General features: G+C 46.5%; 1 protein-coding gene across 1 annotated transcript; it reads right to left on the bottom strand.

Annotated features, from left to right (window-relative positions):
* Window positions 1-1,777: 1,777 nt before the first annotated feature.
* On the bottom strand, window positions 1,778-18,486 carry RGCC (regulator of cell cycle). Its single transcript, XM_028738080.2, has 4 exons — window positions 17,983-18,486; window positions 4,023-4,130; window positions 2,888-2,950; window positions 1,778-2,113 (listed from the first exon to the last, which is right to left on the bottom strand). The coding sequence occupies exons 1-4, from the start codon at window positions 18,299-18,301 to the stop codon at window positions 2,106-2,108; spliced, it is 498 nt and encodes a 165-aa protein (XP_028593913.2). The 5' UTR covers window positions 18,302-18,486; the 3' UTR covers window positions 1,778-2,105.
* Window positions 18,487-22,332: the final 3,846 nt, after the last annotated feature.

Raw genomic sequence — 22,332 nt, 5'->3', positions numbered from 1 at the left:
TCATGCGTCACTGGGCTCTGGACCACATGTTACTATCAGTTTGTTAAATCTGCTAAATTCAAACCAGGGGGAAGAGAGGAATGATATTGTGGATTTCATTCCTCCCCAACAAATCCTCACAATGTATTTCAAAACGTAAACGTCTCAATTCAAAATTCTGGATTAAGAGAGAGAGGCAAGGCAGGTAGTAGATCAGAAAACGAAGCGGGTCAGCAGAAAATCTTCAGCTAGAAAATGTTTTAAGATTTCAAACATTAATTAACATTCTTTCCCGGGGAAATAATAATGCAAGGCGGTTGTTTGCTGAAACAGTCACACACACACCCCATGTGAGACTTTATGTGTTGTGATACACAAGAGAATGAGCTGAAGAAACAACAAAGCAGTGTGCGAACCAGGCTTTTTAAGAATTGGATGTAAAATGCAAAATACTAATTTCTTACAACCTTTTTCTTATGTGCAACCCAATGACAAAATAGAAAATCTGAGGGGAAGGTTGATTTCTTAAGGAAAATGTATCATTTCTACCTCTATGCCCTAAGACTCTGAAGGGCTGTACTCTTATTTTTTAAGATTTCTTCATAATTTGGCGTTTGGACTCATTCCTTGTTTTCTAGACTTTGCATTACACTCACAATGTCAGTCGGTTTTCAGATCTCTTCCCAGCTCAGCCACATTGGCAAGCGAGCAAACGTTTCTTTAAATAGCCCACCTGCTGCATCCAAAAACGTGTGAACAATAATAACCCGTTTCCCCCATTCTGACATTTAAAAGAACAAATAAGGGTCTCTTTGTATCTAGAGAACACAGTGTGTAGGTCTTTATTTTGTATTCTTACTCATAACAGAATGCAACTCGCTCCGATGTGAACAATTTCCCACAAGTGTTCTTTTTGAAAATAACCTTCAGTGCCTCTCTGGAAGTTAATGTACTACAGCCATAAAGAAATTTGCACTTTGAGAAGGGAGGGATTCAGTTTGGGGAAAGCAGCTGCAAGATTTGATAAAAGGTTTTTTTGGGGGAAAGTCAACTAACCTTTACTGCTGTCCGAGTGATTTATTTAAAGGTGGCTTCTAAAACAGTACAAACCCAGGAGGAGAGTATGATACGAGTCTCCTCACTGCAACCCTCAAATAATCTTCACATTCAAAATAGCCCTGTGGTGCAACCCTCCTTCAGAACAGGATGACTGGATTTCCCTCTTCCCAACAAAAATGAATACATCAGGAATATATTTAGGCTCAGCATTCTTGCCCTCAAAGTTCATCACGAGTAACCAAATATTGAAAGACTGCGCAACACACAATGTTGCTTTTACTGAAATGAATGTCCACATTAATTAAAATGGGGTCAGGAAACATGCTGGGAGGGGGGAGGTATTCCTTATGAAACCAGACCGAATGCAAGAGATCTGGCTTCACAGACTACCGTACGTACGCCAGCCGAGTGTTCCCATTGTTTTGACGCTCAATAGAAGCTCAGTTGCTACAGCTCTGTCGCTCCCATCCATGTCTGTCATATCAGATGAGTACGCCTCTCGTCACTGCAAATGGGCACTGAGAAAGAGAGGCAGAATTGTGCCAGCCAGCCGGCCAGTGTGCTATCTAATGCAAGATGGGAATCCTTGCAAGCCAATGGGCACAGGGTGAACTAGAAGCACACTGATCTGTGTCACAAGGATGGTGGCTTCCCAAGTTAACCGCTGTAAGCTTCTCAAAGAGTGGGATGAAAGTGTCAAATAGCGGACAGCCACCTTTTTCAAAACAAAAACAAAAAATCCAGTTCGCATTTTATTTGCATACAAAAATATATTTAACCAAAAAAAAGAAAAGGCATTTACATTAGCTATATAAAATTACAAATCTTTTCGTCAGCACTTTTAAATTAATGTTAAGCTGTATCTTACGAAAAAGTATGGCGTCAGCAAATTTGTTATTTGAAGAGAAAGTTACAAGAGTCGTCACGGTTAAAAGTGGAAGAGTAAGATGGCAGGTTGCACGCTTGGGAGATGAGGGTCTCCCTCTGTGTCTTCGTCGTACGGAACAGGATCAGCCCAGACTCAACCTCATCCTTTTGTAGGCCAGTTTCATGCAAAAACAGTTGTTTCACATACCTATAAGAACATAAGGCAGGGCAGGTATTAAAATGGCCTGCTGTCATGGACTCAACTGTATTTTTGGGGTCAGTTTCCTTAAACCTCTACGACAGCAAGATAACCTCGCTAAGGTCACACACCGCTGCTGGGAAGGTTCACAACAAGGAGTAATCACTCCAGCCCTTATGGCCAAACTGAGGATGCAACGGGGACAAGTAGGCGAGGGCCGGCCCACCCATGAGACCAGGTGAGGCGATTGGCCTCAGGTGGCACAATCCACAGGAAAAGATCCGGCGGGATGCATTCCTCGCTGCTGCCATGGTGGCAGCAATGGCTGTGGCGCCACTTTTGGGGGGGGGGTCAGACCTGCCTCCTGCTCAGCGTCCCTCCCCCCCCCAAGGCCGCCTCTATAGTGGCCTCTCAATGAATAGCAGGTACTAGGGTCTCCTCCCATGCCTATGAAGGAAATGGCAAGGGCTGCCCTCTGGGGTCTCCTGGGCTCTGCACACACCCGGAGTGATTCAGATTTCCCCTGCAACGACCTCTGATTCCCACTTCAACTGTTGAGTAAGGTTGGTTGGATTTCCCCCTTGTTTCCGATGTAGATCTTCGCTCGCCCCTTCTTCCCTGGCAGACAGACGCCATTTTGTGGTTTGCCTCAGCTGTCTAAAGTAGGTTCCGGTTTTCACCTGGTATTCATGCCCAGGATCTGAGAGGTGAGGCTGCAGCCATCCTTCCCCAGCCATCTGCAATAAATGATTTTGAGTCCGGTTGCCCATTAGCCTGACTTACTTGCCAAGGTCCGATCAAGATCAGCGATAAAATCTTCTAATTCTTTTGTGTCTCCAAGCTTTCCTGGAAAAACAAGCCCAAGATTGATATGGTGCTTTATGGTGCATGTCTAAAAAAATAACAATGAACATTTGAAGACACAAATTCATGAGTTTTCCAGAGTTCTAATGCCACTTGAGAAATTATTCACAGGCAACCCAAAGTAACTCACAAAAAGAAAACAACTACATCCATCAATTAAAACCCAGAAAAGAACATAACATTAAAACACCCCACCCACTAATTTGTCCTAATATGCACAAGTCTGTATGCAGTATCAACATTTTTGCAAAGTAATTTTTCAAAATATAATGAATTTTTCACTAATGCTATATATGCATTTCTATGCACACTTTACTGCAGTCAATGCATCTTTGTGCGCAATATTTGGCTAGAGAACATCAGTGGGAATTCAGAGAGACACCAATTTCAAAGGATGGCTGTGTTAAAGTTCTCGTACTGTTTTGCAAGGTGCAAATCGTGTTAGGTCCACCTTTAAGAATTAACTGAATCAAATTTCTCCCAATTTCTGTGAAAAGGTGTCTGGCCCTTGCATGATAGGAAAATGGCTCTCTCTGATCCAGAAGCCCTTCTTCCTAAACTTGGCTGCAAGGAGTGTCTTTTAGAGTTCCTTAGTGCCAAGGAAAATGCACCTGCGCTCCTGAGAAACAGTTTTATTTCCCATTACTTCATAGATGCTAAAGGTTCTGCCTTGGCATGGAAACAAATTGAGCAATAGCAGAAATGAGGTCCGTAATGCGATCCTGAAGCACAGGCAAACACTGTCTTTGTAGGGCAGAAGCAGACATCCAGTGGCCACCATCCCATGAAAAAAAAGGTCTGGAGCCACGTGGGAGCTTAGAGGCCAAAGAGGGTGGTTCCTAAGGAGAAATCCCTCTCTAGCCTGCACACTCTGATGTCCGGTCTCTGAGCTCATGGTGGTCTTTTCTTCCTCCTCACAGTGGGAGCTTAATCAAGTCAATCCAGAGGTTTGGGGGTGAGGGTGGATTATCTCTACAACACAGAATAAGACACATGGATGCTCAGCATAAACCTGTGTTTATAAACACACCTGTGCTATTCAGAATTGCATTACCTTTGCGAGAAGCTATTGTTGGAGTAGACACAGCTGCAGGAGACAGCGCTGGGGAATTTAGCTTTCCGTCACTGAAACCGAAACTATTTCTGCAGAGTGAATCTGCACCTGCAACAAAAACATATCAGGCATTTAGGGCGGCAAAATCTGTAGCAGCAGGAGCCCCCTTCCTCAACCCCCTCCCACCACCAGAGAGAGAACGAATGGCTATACCCATGCCATTCTGCTAGTGCTGCAAAATTTGATTACCCTGTATCAGTGAGAGCTGATTAAAATCCCTTCACCACCACCCCAAATAAATGAGAAAAAAGAAGCAAAAGATTCCTGAAGGGTTTCGCAGTTAACTCTCTGTGTGCTTATCCTGGCTCCTGTTCCAAATCTTCAACAGAGGCTCTTACGTGTAAAAGGGGGGGGGGGGAGTGAGCTTTATTCACAGCCTGCAACGAACCCAAGTCAGAGATAGATAGTCTGAGGTGCAGCTATAGATGTCAAGAATGGCCTCAGGGTTACAAGACCAGATAAAAGTCACAAAGGTGTCTTAATAATGGGTACATCCCTCCCTCCCGCTTTTAATAATAATAATAATAATATTTTTTTATTTATACCCCGCCCTTTCCGGTTCAAAAACCGGGCTCAGGGCAGCTAACAACAAATTTAAAACACTTAATTGTAAAAGCAGCATAAAATACAGTATAAAAACATGAATAGCAAAAAAATTCAATGTTCAAAAATCAATTTAGGGGAAATCCATCTAATAAATATTAGATAGTCACCAGGGCTAGCTGGCTGAATTGGTCCTACTTGGGCCAGCGAGGAGACCAGGGGAGAATTAGCTGTGGGGTCTCAAGAGTCGGTGATCTTCATAAAAGGGCAGGGGGAGGGAAGAGAAGGGAAATAAAAGATCAGGCTGAATTCAAATTAAAGGCCAGGCGGAATAGCTCTGTCTTACAGGCCCGATGGAAGGAGGTCTCATGGGACAGAGCATTCCACCAGGTCGGAGCCATCACTGAAAAGGCCCTGGCCTTAAAGGTAAGATGGTGTGTTCACTCGCAAAACTCCCTATGAGACGGGAGCGTTCGAAGGCGAGGGTCTGTTGCCCATGGCAGAAGCAGTGACAAGTTATTGGTGGCAAGGTGGGGGGGTCAACTCCTCTGGTTCTCATTGCTCCTCCAGCTGTGGAGCCTCCCCTTCCAGCTTGCTAGGAAATATGTCTGCTCCGTGGATGGGGCAGGAGAGTGAGCCAGTAGGCCTGCCTCTAAAGGCAAAGGGGCAAAGGAAAGGAAGCCCCCACCCTCTCAGGTTGCCCCCACATCCTCCTCTCCTTTCTCATCCGACAGCAACTGTCACCCGAGCCAGCTGGAAGGTTGTGCAAGCTTCTTCACTGGAGGTTTTTGAACAGAAGAGTCCATCTGTCGGGGATTATTTAGCTGTGGTTCTTGCGTTGCAGAGTCTTGGACTTAGAACATCCTTGGGGGGGGGGGTCCCTTACAGTTCTATGATTCTATGAAATGCAACAGTGAAATTACCTGGAGGAACAATGTTGGAATTCTCAAGCGATGAGAAGCCATGCACTTATTGCGAGATGATAAACTTCCTCTACGCACCCACAATATCGCCCCCCGAAGAGATTCTGATCTGCAGCTAGATGGATTTCTACCTGAGCAGCTATTTGGAATGCTTGAAAAAGCAAAATTATCACGGGGATTGTTCCACCGGCTTATCTGAATGCCAGAACTAACTGCGAGGTTTGAAACGACCACGGTAAATCACGAGACGTTTCAGGACAATGGCAGCAGCTGACAATGGCAGCGTGGCTTCGAAGGCGTTCTCAAGATTTAATGCTGTTTGACTTTTGTGCTTCAGTCTTAATGCTCCTTCTGTCTCTACCAGCTGCTCTCTGCCTCTTTGCCTGTGGTTCATGCGCAGAAGCTCATAAAAGCTTTCTTCTGCTGTCGGCTAGCTTGCTTCTTCTAAGGGAATGAAATAGGCTAGGTGGGCAAGCGGGTGAAAATATTTAATGTACTCTTGCATGCAGCAGGCTTCCCACTGAACCCAACACAACTAGCTACAGTATGTGGGTTTATTTACACTTCTGTTCGTCCTTCGTGGAGTTCGGAGAGGTTGGCATAAAGCCCCTGTTCACTAACTAGGCTGAGACCTTCCCCCAAACCTCTCCAGGCCCCTATGTAAATGGCTATTATGGGCTCCATGCCCACAGAAGTACAGCTCTAGAAACAGGCTGAGGATTTTAAGGGGCTGAAAAGCTCCCCTCCATCCGAGTGTCTATTAAAATAGGAATCTAATTGATCCGTGTGGATTTCTGTGCTTTTGGCCAGACACATGAAAGCATGCGCTGCCCCGGCTGATTAGATCTGATGTAGCTTGGATGTGCTGAAAACAAACTTCTGCCTTCGGGCCATTCAATAGTGTTGTAAAGAAAAAAAGCCCTTTTCCCTTATGGGGTATCCAAGAGCCCATATAGAGTCCTTACATAGGTTCCCTATTGGTAGGAGAAGATAACAGAGGCCAACCAGAGAATATTGAGAATCAAAGCAGCTAGTAAGCTTGATCTTTATTGATCTGTTGCAACAGGGTGCTCCCCTCACCTGCAGGAGAGGAGGAGGAACCCAGAAAAATGGCGTGCAAGGCCTTATAAAGACTTTTTAAATTGCCACCCTGTAGATCAAGACCCCCCCAGAAACATCATGCCTACATCACAGAAAAGGCGGTCTTAAAACAGAAATTTGAATGTTGTTTATCTCCTGTCTGGCAGGTTACTTGATTGGATTGCCTAAGGAGCCTGGTCATTCTTTTATAGTGATAAATACTTATTTCCTGGGCCAGGTCACAGGCTCACACCCTATTCATATCTTAAATGTGCCCTTAAGACGGGATTTGTGAGGAAAGAGACGATGGGGAGGTTTCCCACTTTGACCTTGCAGAGAAAACATTTGCTCAGTTTCGGAATCAAAATGGTTCCTGGTCGGTCTTCCTGTGCTGATCTATGTACGTGCTTGGTTGGTACGCCTATGAACATTACCATATATCTAAGACGTCAAAATTCCTATCACAATAGGGAGCAAGATCTTCCTGGCCTGATGGCACGGCAGAGAAAACAAAAGGTTCAGATAACTGGCAAATATTTAACCAACTCCGTGTTGTCAGCTCCACTCGGTTTTTAATCACCTCTTCCACATTCTGAGCTCCCATTGTAGGAGGTGAGGACAGGTGACCCCACCTAGGTCCGAAGTCCCCCCCCAACCAGGCCTCAAAACTGTCCAAAATTCCTTTTTTCTTCTAAAAATCCACAGCTAAAGCTTTCCTCTGCTTATTCTCACAGGATGCTGTGCATAGGAAAAATGTTACAGTGGTGCCTCACAAGACGAAATTAATCCGTTCCGCGAGTCTCTTCGTCTTGCGGTTTTTTCGTCCTGCGAAGCACGGCTGTTAGCGGCTTAGCGGCTATTAACGGCTTAGCGGCTATTAACGGCTTAGCGGCTTTAAGAAAAAGGAAACAAACTCGCAAGAACTCGCAAGACGTTTCGTCTTGCGAAGCAAGCCCATAGGGAAATTCGTCTTGCGGAACGACTCAAAAAACGGAAAACTCTTTCGTCTAGCGAGTTTTTCGTCTTGCGAGGCATTCGTCTTGCGGGGCACCACTGTAATTTTAAAGGCTAATGAATAGACTCTGTCAATGCCAAGAATACTCAGGCCTGAGAACTGAATCTTATCTCACTCTAGTTGCAACATCTTTCGACACGCTGAACCACAAGGCTCCTCGACACCCCCCCCCTTTGGCTTCTCACCCCTTTCCTGGGAAGGATGCCAGGAGTCCACAATAGTCCCAAGAGAGCTTTCTGTTCATGCTCAGGGGAACTCTTGTGGCAGGACTCCTGGAGAAGGAGGAGAAAGGGGAGGGAACTGGAAGGGGAATATATACTCTGTGCACATGACTGTGAACTCGTGCATGTTTTTGTGAACTATCACACTTGCTCCTTCTACCAGTTCATGGATGGTAGAAATAAAAGCTTTTTCTCCGAAACTATTCCTTGAGTGTCCGTTGACTCCCATCTCCCTTTCCCAGGCGCAATATTTTTCCCACCCGAGGGCAAAGCCTCATAAGGCTACACAATAATAGCAACACTCCTGAAATCATGCTATTTATTAGGTGAAAATATAGAGGGGTTTTATCAAAGTTTCTTGTTCTTATGGCTATATGGGCGCTGGGCTACAAAAGCTAGTAGAGAATGAAAGATGAACCTTGGTATTTTAAAAAAGGAACACACACAGACAGGCAGGCAGGCAACATTTTGAAAGGTGGCAAGATGGACCATGCTGTAACCTGGAAGTCTGCTCCTCAGGGTAGCATTTTCTTTTTAATAATAATAAAAATTAAATAAATGAACTTCAGCAGAACCTGAAGGATATCTCCACAAGAAGCGCAATCTGCTTTGGAGAGGCAACTTTAAGCATTTTAAAACTATCCAATCTGCAGAAATCAATATGCTGATCACAAGCAGCTCTAATTCCCCATTACAGTTGCTTTCATAGCTTCTGTCCGCATATATAGTAGGGATTACTGAGGAGAAATGTGAGGCTGCTGAACATAATTTTCTTTTCCCAATACAAAATGGTTTTCTGTCAAGGTAAATCTACAACCTGAGGATGATATTCCAGTGGAAACAGTAAGAAGCACATTGGGGGGAAATGACCCTCCATTACACCCCCCCCCCATGTCCTGATCTTTTAATGTATATGAATTTTTTGTTTTGCTGTAGGTGACAATTTACAAAACGGTTACGCCTCTAAATCCACGTGTAGTAATATCTCACGCTCCAACATAATCCATTTTTTATCAAACTTTCTCTGAATAAAGCTGAGTTGCCTCAGCTGAAAAGCATCATAAAACAAAGTCTCCATCTGCCCCTTTCTGATTTTCCGCTGGCCAATTCAGGTTACTCTTTCTGAAATGCAAAAACAGGTATAATTTTGAACCGTTGTTTCAAACTACCTGTTTGGAGCGGAGTGGAGAAAACTTGAAACAAAAAGAGTAAGTTCTGAAGTATCATAATATGTGCCGCCACAACTCTTCCTAAAGCTGTCAATTTATTCCATCTACTCATGCCCTTTAAAAAAATTTCACTAAAAGAACAATTTAAAGCATGTAATTTATTCAAGTTTCAGGGTACCCGGACTCCAAGGTATTGGAAATCCTTATGACATTGTGGAATATTTATCCATTCTTTTAGCCACATTTAATCATTGGGGGTATACTGAAATATGTTATTTAAGATGTATCCAAAAAGCCAGGTATTTCAAATTTGCCAGGTTTTTTTGACAATGCTCGTGAGGTATCCTGCATCATTTGAGTCATGCGTATCATATCATCTGCATAGAGGTTCAGGATATACTATTCTCCCTCCCTCCTGTAACCCCTTCCATTTCTATCATTATGCATGGCTATTTCCAGAGTCTCCAGGGAGAGGGCAAAGAGCCGTGAGCATAAGGGAAATCTCTGGTGTCTACTGGGACCCACATCCGACTTATTGGTATGAACTACTGCAAAATTGGCACTATGTGATGCTTTGATTAAGGCTACAAAATTATTTCCTAATTAGAATTTTTCAACTACCTAAAGCAGAAATGGGTTTTTTTTTAAAAAAAAAATGACTACTGCAATGCAATTTATGTGGGGTTGCCCTTGAAGATGAAGTTGTAACTGTCATCAGCTGAAGGGAGCATGGCTCTACACACCAGCCCTCTGATGTTCCAAGTACCATGTCATACCGAACAGTTAGCTTTTTGGCTATACTCTCTCTCTTCAACCCACTTGGATCCATGTGTCTGCTGCAGCGAGTGCTAGCATGGGGATTCGATTCCTGGAATATATTGTTTAATATTTAGCATCACCCCAGATAGAATGTGGGCACCAAGTGTCCCAACCATGTCCTTCGCCTGTGTCTGACTCCTGATGCCGGTCGCATTAACTTTGGTGGATCAGGCTACGAAAAATTCTAAGGAAAGTATCGTCAAGCCCAGTTCTTTGAATGTGGATTCAAGTTCCTAAGCAGATTCAGCATGCCTTGGCTGAAGCAAAACTTACTTAATGAAAGGTTTGGAGTACAGAAAGATGGATGCTTACCTTGGCAGGCAAAATAATTCATGGTTAGCTCCAGTTATTTCTATTCCAGACTTCAGTGAAACCTCAAGAGATCTACTTACATGCAGGACTGCCTGCTTCTTAAGCAACAGTTAGTTATTACACTAGTCGAAAGGGCAGTGGAAGAACACTCAGAGTTTCCTTTTAGAGCAAAAAGGGAAGAAATCACCATGCAATTATTTTTAAACAACACATTTATTCTGGAACAGCTGTACTCAACTTTTTTTCCTGACCAGGGACCCACCTTGAGTCCAGACATGCACTGCGGGATCCGATTTTTAACTTTATACCATATAATCTATAGTGATAGCAGTGATGCTGAAACCCACTTTAGGTCACTAATGGGTGGAAAACCAGTGTCCTAGAAGACAACCCTTAATCCTTAGTGTTATAGCAGAAAGTCAGCCTGCATCTTTGACTTAAATGTATTCTTGCACGCCAGTCCAACTTCCTAGCAGTGCAAGATTCCATGGGATTGTATTTCCTTTGGGAATGAGGCGCTGTGGAGTCTTAATGATACATGGTTTTATTTCCTCTGATAGTCTTGGATTCAAACAGAAATCCTTTGATGCCCAGGAGAGAGGTAAAAGGTAAAGGACCCCTGGATGGTTAAGTACAGTCAAAGGCGACTCTGGGATGTGGCGCTCATCTTGCTTTCAGGCCGAGGGAGCTGGTGTTTGTCCACAAGCTTTCCGGGTCATGTGGCCAGCATGACTAAACCGCTTCTGGCGCAACAGGACACTGTGACAGAAGCCAGAGCAAACGGAAACGCCATTTACCTTCCTGCCGCAGTGTTACCTATTTATCTTCTTGCACTTTGACGTGCTTTCGAACTGCTAGGTTGGCAGGAGCTGGGACAGAGCAACTGGAGCTCACCCTGTCGTGGGGATTTGAACCGCCAACCTTCTGATCGGCAAGCCCTAGGCTCTGTGGTTTAACCCACAGCGCCACCCACTACACAGATGTAAAAACTAGGTCAGGATATGCACCCTGGCTTTTAAAGTGGTACACATCCTGTGAAACAATAATGAACCCTAACGTTTAAACAAACTATTCAACAGGTGCGCACTGGGGCCACGACCCCGTGGGACTCCCCATGCTACACCTCTGGGGGGGTTTTGTATGCATCACAACCAGCACCTCTCTATGCAAACAAAAACAAAACTTATTCAAAATGGTCTAACTTGGAATAGAAGACCCCAGTGCTTTTTCCAGAGACATGCTTTGCAGGTTTGTGGCAGCAAAACACCAAGACCTTGTCGTCATCAATAGGTGGGCAAGGTTGACTTACCCTTCTATCATTCAGAGATGGAAGTCTACAGATGCAGTTCTAAGCTGTGTCGAGTTGGATTTAGTCCTATAGCTTTGTGCCACAAAAGCGCAATCCATCTTTGGTGGAGTTCCACTGACTGAATTCAGCATGAAAGCATGGAGAGACCAAACTTGGCTGTTGGGCCAAGAATAAATTATGTCTAACATCCAATCAAGTGGTAGTCATCCAAACCTGAGACAGAAGAGTCAGCAGAACTAGCTAAATCCTCAGAGCATTTTACAATCCAGCACAATATCAAAGTTTCCAGGAGGATACAAGCCACAAAATCCATGCCTTCACAAGGTTATGCTCCAGTTCTGACAACGCCCCACTGAAATCTGTGCCATGAATAGGTAATTATTGGGCTGGGCAAACCTGTGGCCCTCCAGAGGTTGTTGGGCTCCAACTTCAATCCACCCTAACCACCAGCCATGCTGGCTGGGGCTGATCTGAGCTGGAGTTCCAGCCAAATCTGGCCAGATGTTCCCCACCCTTGGCCAAGTGCAGATGCCACCCAAACTCTCTTTGCATCTGCAACTAACTGTCCATGTAGAACAGGGGTTGTCAACCTGGTCCCTACCACCCACTAGTGGGCATTTCAGGATTCTAGGTGGGCGGTAGGGGTTTCTACGGCACAATCCTCCTTCCATCAAGCACTGGTGGGCGGTAAGGAAATTTTACCATCAAGAAAGATGCATTAGTGGGCAGTAGGTACAAAAAGGCTGACTACCCCTGCTGTAGAATATCAGGCCCCATGTGTGTCCTGAAGAGTGCATGTAGGTAAATAAAAAGGTTGACTACCCCTGGTGTGGGACGCGGGTGGCGCTGTGGGTTAAACCACTGAGCCTAGGACTTGCCGATCAGAAGGTCGGTGGTTCGAATCCCCGTGATAGGGTGAGCTCCTGTTGCTCGGTACCTGCTCCTGCCAACCTAGCAGTTTGAAAGCACGTCAAAGTGCAAGTAGATAAATAGGTACTGCTCCGGTGGGAAGGTAAACAGCGTTTCTGTGCGCTGCTCTGGTTCACCAGAAGCGGCTTAGTCATGCTGGCCACATGACCCGGAAGCTGTATGCCGGCTCCCTCAGCCAATAAAGCGAGATGAGCGCCGCAACCTCAGAGTCGGTCACGACTGGACCTAATGGTCGGGGTCCCTTTACCTTTACCCCTGGTGTAGAATATCAGGCCCCATGTGTGTCCTGAAGAGTGCATGGGGGCACCGACAAAAGTCCATAGCCAGGACTACGGGGTTTGAAGGGAGGGGAATCAACTTTTCTACATGAGTGGAAAGTCTTTCTATGGCTCATTAATGTGTTACTGGAACATCACCTTTTCCCTCCATCTCCAGTGTGAACATGCTGCTTTTGGTATATTTACACACAGAGATTCAGACACCCACCAGCCTTGCTGGCACAAACTAGGCGTTTCCAGATGGAGGAGCTCTTAGGCATTAAGCGCCCTGGTTCAGGAGAACCACACAGGGATGGCCAGTTCCGATTTGCTGCACAATCGTGCACAACTTCCTTCTTTTGATCGTACTGCTTATCTACTGTAGGTCTGCTGCCCAGCTATTCTTCCAGCAGTGAGGGAAGCTTGTTCGGATACAAGCAAATACACCTTGATTCCAATCCAGGAAGAGAGACAGAGAAACGAGCAGCTAAGAATTACTACAAACACGTAGTATGAATTTAACTTACTTAATAAATACCCCTAGATCTCCCATTTATATTTCACAAGAACGTCTTACTAATGTGCACAATAAGCATTTCATCTTTGTATAAGAAAAGAATATACTGAAATGAGACAGAAATACGTACTGGAACATTATTATAAGATTAATGTCTAAAATATTAGATTCCCTACTATTGTTCTGAAATTGCACATCTCAATCAATCAGTACAGAACATATAGAATCAACCTTCTACATGATAGTTGCAGTGACAGTACTATTTGCCCCCAAATGGAAAACTCTATTATTGCCTCAGAGTAGTGACTGGATAAATAAGTTTTGGGAATTGGTTTTGAAGTAAAAATTAACTGATTATTTTTGTAGCTAATGGTTCTGAAACCAAGGCGAATACATAACAGTGATGACAAGGGACAGCCTTAGCTTTTGTCTTTAGTCCGTTCAGAATTGGATTTAGACAAATCTTAGCTCGCAAATCTGTTTAAATCGCATGAACTCATCTTCTATACTTTCCTCCAAAGAAGGTCACAAAAGGAAATGGCCATCTAGAGCATTTATAATAACTAGTCATTACACTTGACTCTTCTGCAAATTCTACATTGAAGAAATAAAGGTTGCTGTGTAAGGAGAGACCACTGTTGGATCCCAAGGGCCAGAAGGCAATAGGAGCTCCAGTGCTGGTAGCAGAGGTCCTCACATTGGTCCTGCAGTTACACCTAGTACCTCCTGCTCTGGATCCCATCACGATCGCACATGGAGTGGGCAGGTCAAAGGCAAAGTGGGGAGGTTAGCTATCAAGACTCTCAGTTATCGATCCACTGTGCAATGCAGATGGTTACACAGACACAGTATAGTCACAGCCCTAGTCCCAAAACAGAGAGAGAGAGGATCTGTAGAAAGAGCTGGTCGAATGCTTTTCTGGGCTTGTGGTTAAGCTACTAGCTAGCAGAGATCAGAAGAAGCCGATATGAATTTGCAGGAAGCCAGAGGAGAGAGTATGTGTAAGGTGGCTTGCTGTTCCATCCAATAAAAGTTGTTTACAGACAAAATACCACCTAGCAGCCGCCTTCTTCTTTTTTTAATACTGCGGTTGCTGCAGATTTGTGTTTTCAGAGCATGTCTCCTTGTGGCCTGGCTTCTCCCACACTGACATTTCGCATAAGTGTTACCAAGGAAACGGCGGGGTAATGAATTTGGCACCACAATTTCGCCACAGACACAAAAAGGGAAATAAACTTGTATTCAAAGAGGGAGAGTCGATGTTTGAACAGTACTGGACTGTGAAGGGCTGTAAATTTAGCAGTGTGTGTCATAGAAGGCCAAGGAGGAGAAGCAGTCAAGTTATGACATCTGGGCATTTCCCTAGTATAAAGGCCCTCTCTATTAATCCTGCTGCGCCTTTCAGATTTCTTTACAAAAGGTCATTGTCGTTTCTTTATACTGCCATTCAAGAATACCAAGGAAGAAATCAAGGCATGTCCATGTAACTAGAAGTCTGCCTCCTCCCAGTTTGATGAGGGTTTAAACACACCCAGAACCTGACTTGTCTTTTTATATAATTGAAATACTTTATTGTCACTTGTACAACTTGTATACAGTGAGATTACACGAGCACCTCCACTCAGGTCTCTTAGTCTTAATTCCCCTCGTTTACTGACGCACACCCACCAAACCCGAAAGTCAGTTGCCCGGTTGTTATCTTTTTCATTCAGCAGCCTAACAGCCAACGGATAAAAGCTGTTCTTTACCCTGTTGGTGCGACTAATCATGCTTCTATATCTTCTGCCCGAGGGCAGGAGATCAAGAAAGTGCCGGCCAGGGTGTGAATCATCCCTGATAATTTTCCTCAACGTTCTTCTGCTATTTCACCCAGCGGATTCACGGGACAGCCCATAATATCTTGTGCTGTATTCACCACCCTCTGTAGGCACTTCCTATCAGTTGATGGCAAACCAGCATACTACACCGTGATGCAAAATGAAAGGACACTTTCTATTGTGGACCGGTAGAAGGAGATCATCAAATGTTGATTGACATCGTTCTTCCACAATACTCTGAGGAGATGGATATACACAACAATGGAGACCCTGTAGCCTTCTAGATGTTGATGGACTACAACTCCCATGATCCCTGGCTGGACTGGAGGACCACAAGCTCCCCATCCCTGCCCTAGAGTTAAATCGTCTTCTTGAGAACCCAACAACCATCTTTGGTGATCTCCCTCGTTCTACCCACTCAACAGACTGGACATGGTGCTTTAGCCCCTATTTCATATGCTTTATTGCGGCAATATTTCAGGCATTATTAAATTTGGATTTTCATTCTTGCTTTGGAATATGATTGTGGTCAAACGACATCGTAGCAAGAAGGATGGTATTAAAAGTTGTCTGAATGGAAGCTGTGGGAGAAGGACAGGTGGGCTGGCAGGGCAACAGAAATCTTTTTTCCAAATATTGCCTGTGTGGTTCCAAATATCTTCATACAGCAGCTGCACATTTGCTTTGTGTTTTCTTTTTTAAGAAACAGAATGTTTGAATTCTCATTTTGTGTGTGCTAAATATCAGTTTATGTTATGCCACACTGCAGATTTGGGAAACGATTTCTAGCCAGTGGGCTGGATGGCGATTTCCCCAAACCATTACGTTCCCCACAGTTCCTTTTGACAGGTAGGTAGGGTCACCATCTGTCAGTCACCTGGTGCTACCACAAGACCAGCCCCCTCAAATATTTTACTGGGGTGCGTGTGAAGGGACCTGGGACCCTAGGAATTGGCACTTATGGAAGAAGCTTACAGCTGTGGTTTGAAGCAACTGCAACAACCCCGTTCTCTAGAGATCCCTCCAGATGTTCTGCCGTTCCATTGAAGAACGGGTGGGAGTACCCTGCTTATCTTTTCGGGATAAGAGGACTTCAGTACTGCGAGGCACCTCACTTGTAACACAGTGGAGATGCTGCTTTTAGGCCTGGGCTATGTATCAACCCATTGTCCAGGACTGGTTTGAGGGCTAGAGAACGATGGCACCTTCACCCAGAGGTTTATTGTCAAGCCTTAGTTTCCTTCTCCAACTGTCTCCTTCCTCCCTGAGCCGGGTGATGGCAGTGGGGAGAGCCGAGGCGGTTTCACATCAGCGCCACGTGGGGACGGGGCCAAATGAGGCTCCTTCCTTTTCAACATCACAATGGATCTCAGCTGGTTTGAGCGTGGTGCTGATAGCGCCAAGGTTGCCGGTTGGATCCCCAATGGATGATCCCCAGGGATCCTTGCAACTCTACAATTCTACGATCACTATGATCACATTCTTTAGCTGGTGACACATTGCAATGTTGGAAAGTTGATATTGCCCAGCCCTAGCTGCTTCCATGGCCAATCATGGAGATTTTTAGCACTTTTCTATACAAGTCTACTCCAGTGAATTCTAGGGACTTCGTACTAGCAGTGGCGTAGCGTGGGTTGTCAGCACCCGGGGCAAGGCAAGTAATTTGCGCCCCCTAACCCGTGGATTTGCGCCCCCTAACCTGTGGATTTGCGCCCCCTAACCCATGCATTTGCCCTAACCCCAGATGTTGCGCCCAGTGCGGCCGGCCCCCCCTGCACCCCCCACGCTACGCCACTGCGTACTAGATCTCCCAACCACCAGAGTTTTAATGACACAAGATATATCACAATAAATATTGTCAGCAGGAAAAACACAGGCACAAAACAAAGCTGCGCTTTTGTTTCTTTTGGGTGGGGATGTCTGTGTCCCAAGACAGGTAAAAATAGCTTTGAGAAGCATTCCTCTCTCAAGAACAAGTCGGGTAAACAAGCAGACGGCTTTGGGCAGCAAATTGCTGGAAGCAAATGTTTTGGAGCAGTTAATTCTCAAGTGCAGCAGTCAAGTCCCGGCTCTGCTATGAATGGCACTGAGCAAACTGTCAGAAAACGCATCTGTCGTAAAGGTGTTTTTTTGTTTTTAAATAAGAAACAATCTTGAGAGCCTATCAGAGCAGAGATGCACAAGATAAAGGTCAAGCCAGCACCTTTTTCAGAAGAACACTGACACTAAGCGGCAGCACACCTGAGGTTCTCAAATGCATGGGGGGGGGGAGGCTAAGTGCCAACCCGAAATTAAGTACATAGATGACTATTCGGAGTGGGCATCTCCTAGTTGCCAAGGCAGGAAGAACAGCAGTCAATTTCACAGGACTACACATCTATCCGCACATTTTAAACAAGCAAGCAAGTTTCAGCGCACTAACATTCAAATACCCGTTACAGATAGGTAGCCGTGTTGGTCTGCCATAGTCAAAACAAAAAAAATTCCTTCCAGTAGCACCTTAAAGACCAACTAAGTTAGTTCTTGGTATGAGCTTTCGTGTGCATACTTGGTATCTGAAGAAGTGTGCATGCACACGAAAGCTCATACCAAGAACTAACTTAGTTGGTCTTTAAGGTGCTACTGGAAGGAATTTTTTTTGTTTATTCAAATGCCCATGACAGGTGAAGCAGCCCCGTGTGTGCTCCATAGAGCTGGACTTGAACCGGGAGCTTCAGCTGACACTCGGAGCCATTTCTGCTCTGGGCAATTGAGTCCCCATCATTCATGCACACGACCGTGTCGACTTCAGCTCCCCCCTGAAGCGCTCGACAAAGCAAGCGCTTTCTGCGGGGCAGACGCGTGTCCGTCGAGCAAAAGCGACGGGGAGATGAGCCCAGGATCCCCGAGAGATCCTTGAGCCCACGACCGGCCGAGGGTCCCTCGAAGAGGGGCTGAAATAAAAAAGGGGGAGAGCTCCCTCCTGGCAGCAGCAGAACATGGACTCACTCTGGGCGTCGAGGCGGAAGAGGGACTCCCTCTGGGCGGCGTCGCTGCCGCTTCTTCGCCGCCGCTCCGGAGGCTCCTCGCCGGGGAAGCGGCGCTCCTGGGCGCCGGGAGAGAAGGCGTCCAGCACGGCGTCGAACTCGCGCAGCTCCTCCGCCAGATCCCCGGGAGCCCCTTCGAGAGAGCAGCGAGGGGGCAGCCTGGCCGAGACGCTGCCGTCGGCGGAGAGACAGGGGCGCCTCCGCCCGCCGAGCTCCGCTGCTCCCCGACGCCCCGACGGCTCCAAGGCGCCCCAGGGCTGCTGCTCCTCCGGACGCTGCATGGCCGCCGGGCGGAGAGAGAGACGTCGAGCCAGAGGCGCCCAATTCCCCCTCCGACGGAGCCGCCCGGGAACCGCCGTCGCCGCCGTCGGGGAACGGGAGGCAGAGGCAGGGGCCGCCCACGGAGCCTTCTTCCCCGCCCCGTCTCTCTCTTTGGGTCTCTCCGGCGGAGGGAGGCGGGAAGGCTCCCCGGGCCCCGCCCAGCGACGCCGGCTGCGAACCGCCCGACGGTCTTGGCGCGCGCAGGGCGGCGTACAAATGGAGATATCCGTGCGCGCGCCCGCAATTGCAATTATCACCGATTAAACGGCAGGGTGCTGTTTTGGTAAGTTTTCATTGGAGTAGCATATGCGCTGTATCGTGCGCGAATTCTCTTTTGCGTATTGCTCCCAATGTCTTCGGAATAAGAGTGTTTCTGCAAATGCAGAAGGAACACAGCTGCCAACTTAAAGATTTGACAATAAGGGGCCAGCAGCCTCGAAAATAAGGGATCAGCAGCCAAAATAAGGGATTTTGGCTTGGCTTATACAGAAATCCGGCACTGATGGAGCCATGCTGCTTTGGCTGCCACTGACTGTGTTTTGCAGGAACTAGATGATGCTAAGGGTCTACAACTCCGACCAAAGAAAAGTGGCAGACAAAACCGATGAAGGACGTCGAGATGGCAAAGCTCACAGGCAGAATTAGAAACCAGGAAGAGGACCTCTTTAAGAAAGAAGGGAGAGAGTTTATAATTTATTGGAAAAGCTATTGTAAAGAGTTACATACATTGGTAGGATTGACAGAAAACTTGTAGTAAAAATGTGAACTATGGATGGACAAATGATTTATAAAAATAGAGTTATGAAAGGGATGCAGAGGGGGAAATCACTACATTAAAGATGCTGCACTGGTTGGAGGGGATGCTATGCAGCACGTCGGGGCTGCCGTCGTCCTGGCGCGAGGAGTTCCATCGGCCCTTCCCCGCCCAAGGGGGGGGAAAGACTCTTGCCTGCAAGCAAGAGATAGTTGCGGCGCCACAGTGGCCGCGGAAGCGCCGCCCTTCTGCGTCCCTCCCCATCCCCTCCTCTTCCTCCTCCCTCAGGCCGTCTCCTCAGCCGCTGCCACGGCCACCTCTGGCGTCCCCTGGCAGCGCGGTGAAAGTCTTGCAAGAGAGGGGCTGCCTGCCCGCCTGCCACCACCCGTCTCCTCACGACGTGCCCCTGAGGGGGGAAAGGGAGAGACGGAGATGCGGCAGCTCATGCGCACGCTCTCTCTCAAGGCGGAGGACCCCGAGCCGCTGCTTCCCTCCTGAGCCGGGCGAGCATGAAACCCGGGAAATTTAAGGGACATCATCAATCTGGGACAGCAGCGGGACACGGCGCTGGGATAAGGGAGTTTCCCGCCAAATAAGGGACGGTTAACAGCTATGAGAAGGAAGGCAGGCTACAAGGAGGGGCCCAAGTGTTTTGCCTCCATGCCCAAGAGGTCCCATGGCTCTGCCCCCCCCCCCCATGGAGCCGTTCTGAACAGTGAGCATGCGAGTGCACAGCCGCACCTCTGGAGGCTCCTTCCTGGGACTGAGCGGCCCTGTTGCCCAAAGCTCCTCCCTGCACCGCATGTTCCTGCCCCATGGATCTCCCTCCAGCTCTTCTGCTGAAAGCCAAGGTCAGGGGGCTGAGCTGCGGTGAGCAGGCATTAATGTGCAGTACTCCCTTCTTTAAAAAGCAGAGACATCACCTTGCCAACAAAGGTCCGTATAGTTAAAGCTATGGTTTTCCCAGTAGTGGGGCATGGAAGTGAGAGCTGGACCATAAAGAAGGCTGATCGCTGAAGAACTGATGCTTTTGAATTATGGTGCTGGAGGAGACTCTTGAGAGCCCCATGGACTGCAAGAAGATCAAACCGATCCATTCTTAAGGAAATCAGCCCTGAGTGCTCACTGGAAGGACAGATCCTGAAGCTGAGACTCTAGTACTTTGGCCACCTCATGAGAAGAGAAAACTCCCTGGAAAAGACCCTCATGTTGGGAAAGATGAAGGGCACAGGAAGGGGATGACAGAGGACGAGATGGTTGGACAGTGTTCTCGAAGCTACCAGCATGAGTTTGACCAAACTGCGGGAGGCAGTGGAAGACAGGAGCGCCTGGCATGCTCTGGTCCATGGTGTCACGAAGAGTCGGACACGACTAAACGACAACTCCCTTCTTTCAGTGCAAAGCAAACATGATCACCCCAAGAACCTTCCAGCCAAGAAATGATTGCTTTTATATTTACTTACTGTAAGCACCAAGAGACCTTTTATTCTATAGGATGCCATCAATAATAATAATAATATTTTTTTATTTATACCCCACCCTTCGCGGTTCAGAAAACCAGGCTCAGGGCAGCTAACAAATTTAAAACACTTAATTGATGCAACAAAAAACAGCTTAAAATACAGTATAAAATGTGAATAACAATAAATTCAGAAGTAAAAAATCAATTTGGGGGGAAAATCCATCCAATAAACATTAGATGATCACCAGGGCGAGCTGGCTAAATGAGTCCTATTTGGGCCAGCGAGGAGACCAGGGGAGAATTAGCTGTGGGATCCCAGGGTGGGTAATCTTCATAAAAAGGGGAAGGGGATAAATAGATAAATAAGTCTGTGACTTAGCAGGTCACTCAAGAAATTGAGCTTTTACCAATCTGCTTCTATTACATGATATTACAAGAATCAGATAAATTCAAACCCAGAAGCTGCTACTGAATTTGGCAGTCTAACTTCACTACGATTGTGGATTTTGTAATGTGAACAGATGTCTTAACAGCAGAACTTGAGCGGGAGCCAAGAAGGCATCTTAACGTAAGAAATCACAGAGGCATTAACATAATTATTAACAAATGCTAAAAGCTGTGTTTTGAATCGGTGACCTGGAAGTGAGCTCCTCAAAGCAATATAGAATATGTGTGTATGCATGCGTGCATTCGTTTTTAAAACTCATCTTTTGCCTTTCTTGTTTTCTTTAGAGACTTCTTACGTATTTCCTTTCTCCCACAATGGATATTAGAATTAGTTAACACCGAAACCCAGTGTTCTGCATTTGGATCTGAAAGAGGAGCTAAATTAAACCAGTGCAGCAGGAGGTTGTGTGAACGGCCCCGAGACCTTTGGGTATAGGGTGGTATATACCGTATTTTTTGCCCTATAGGACACACTTTTTCCCCTCCAGAAATGAAGGGGAAATCTGTGTGCGTCCTGTGGGGCAAATGCAGGCTTTCGCTGAAGCCTGGAGAGCGAGAGGGGTCGGTGCGCACCGACCCCTCTCGCTCTCCAGGCTTCAGGAAGCTGTCCGCAAGCCGTGGGAGAGCTGCCTGCACCCCGAAGCTCTCCCACCTCTTGCGGAGACCTGCTTTGGAGGCTGGCGATGGGGAGAAGCGCACTTTTCCCCATCGCCAGCCCCACAAGCTCGGGGGACAGCGGGGAGGCGGAGCGCGCCTTCCCGCTGTTCCCCGACCTGGTTCTTCCAGCCCTGCACTTGGGGGGGAAATAATTTTTTCCCTCTTTATTTCCCCCCCAAAAAACTAGGTGCGTCCTATGGGGCGAAAAATACGGCAAATTCAATCAATCAATCAGTCTTCCAAGTCTCTCCAATGTTTAGCAAAGGTGAAACAAGTGTCCATCAACCAACAAGGCTTGTTCTTCAGGTTCTTATTGTTGTTGACACACATTTACTAATGGGAGAGGTGGATCTTTCCTAATAACCTGATGGGTAAACTCTGCCTTAGAAAACCACTGCTGACAGACAAGGCCATCACATGGTGGTGGTAAGTTCTGATCTACTAGAAACCCCCTCCAGGTCAACATGTGGCTCAAAAATTCCACAGCTCAGTGGTAATGGTCAGACTAATGGTCTGATTTGGTCTAAGGCAGCATCCTGTGGTCATCATTTTCATCGTTTTTAAAAGAAAGATTTCATGACCACGGCCCCATAAAAATAAACATTCAATATATAAAGGTAAAGCTAAAGGTACCCCTGCCCGTATGGGCCAGTCTTGACAGACTCTAGGGT

Source organism: Podarcis muralis, chromosome 8 (assembly GCF_964188315.1).
Source record: "Podarcis muralis chromosome 8, rPodMur119.hap1.1, whole genome shotgun sequence".
NCBI classification, from domain to species: Eukaryota; Metazoa; Chordata; class Lepidosauria; order Squamata; family Lacertidae; genus Podarcis; species Podarcis muralis.
This window is presented reverse-complemented; position numbering and strand designations above follow the sequence as displayed.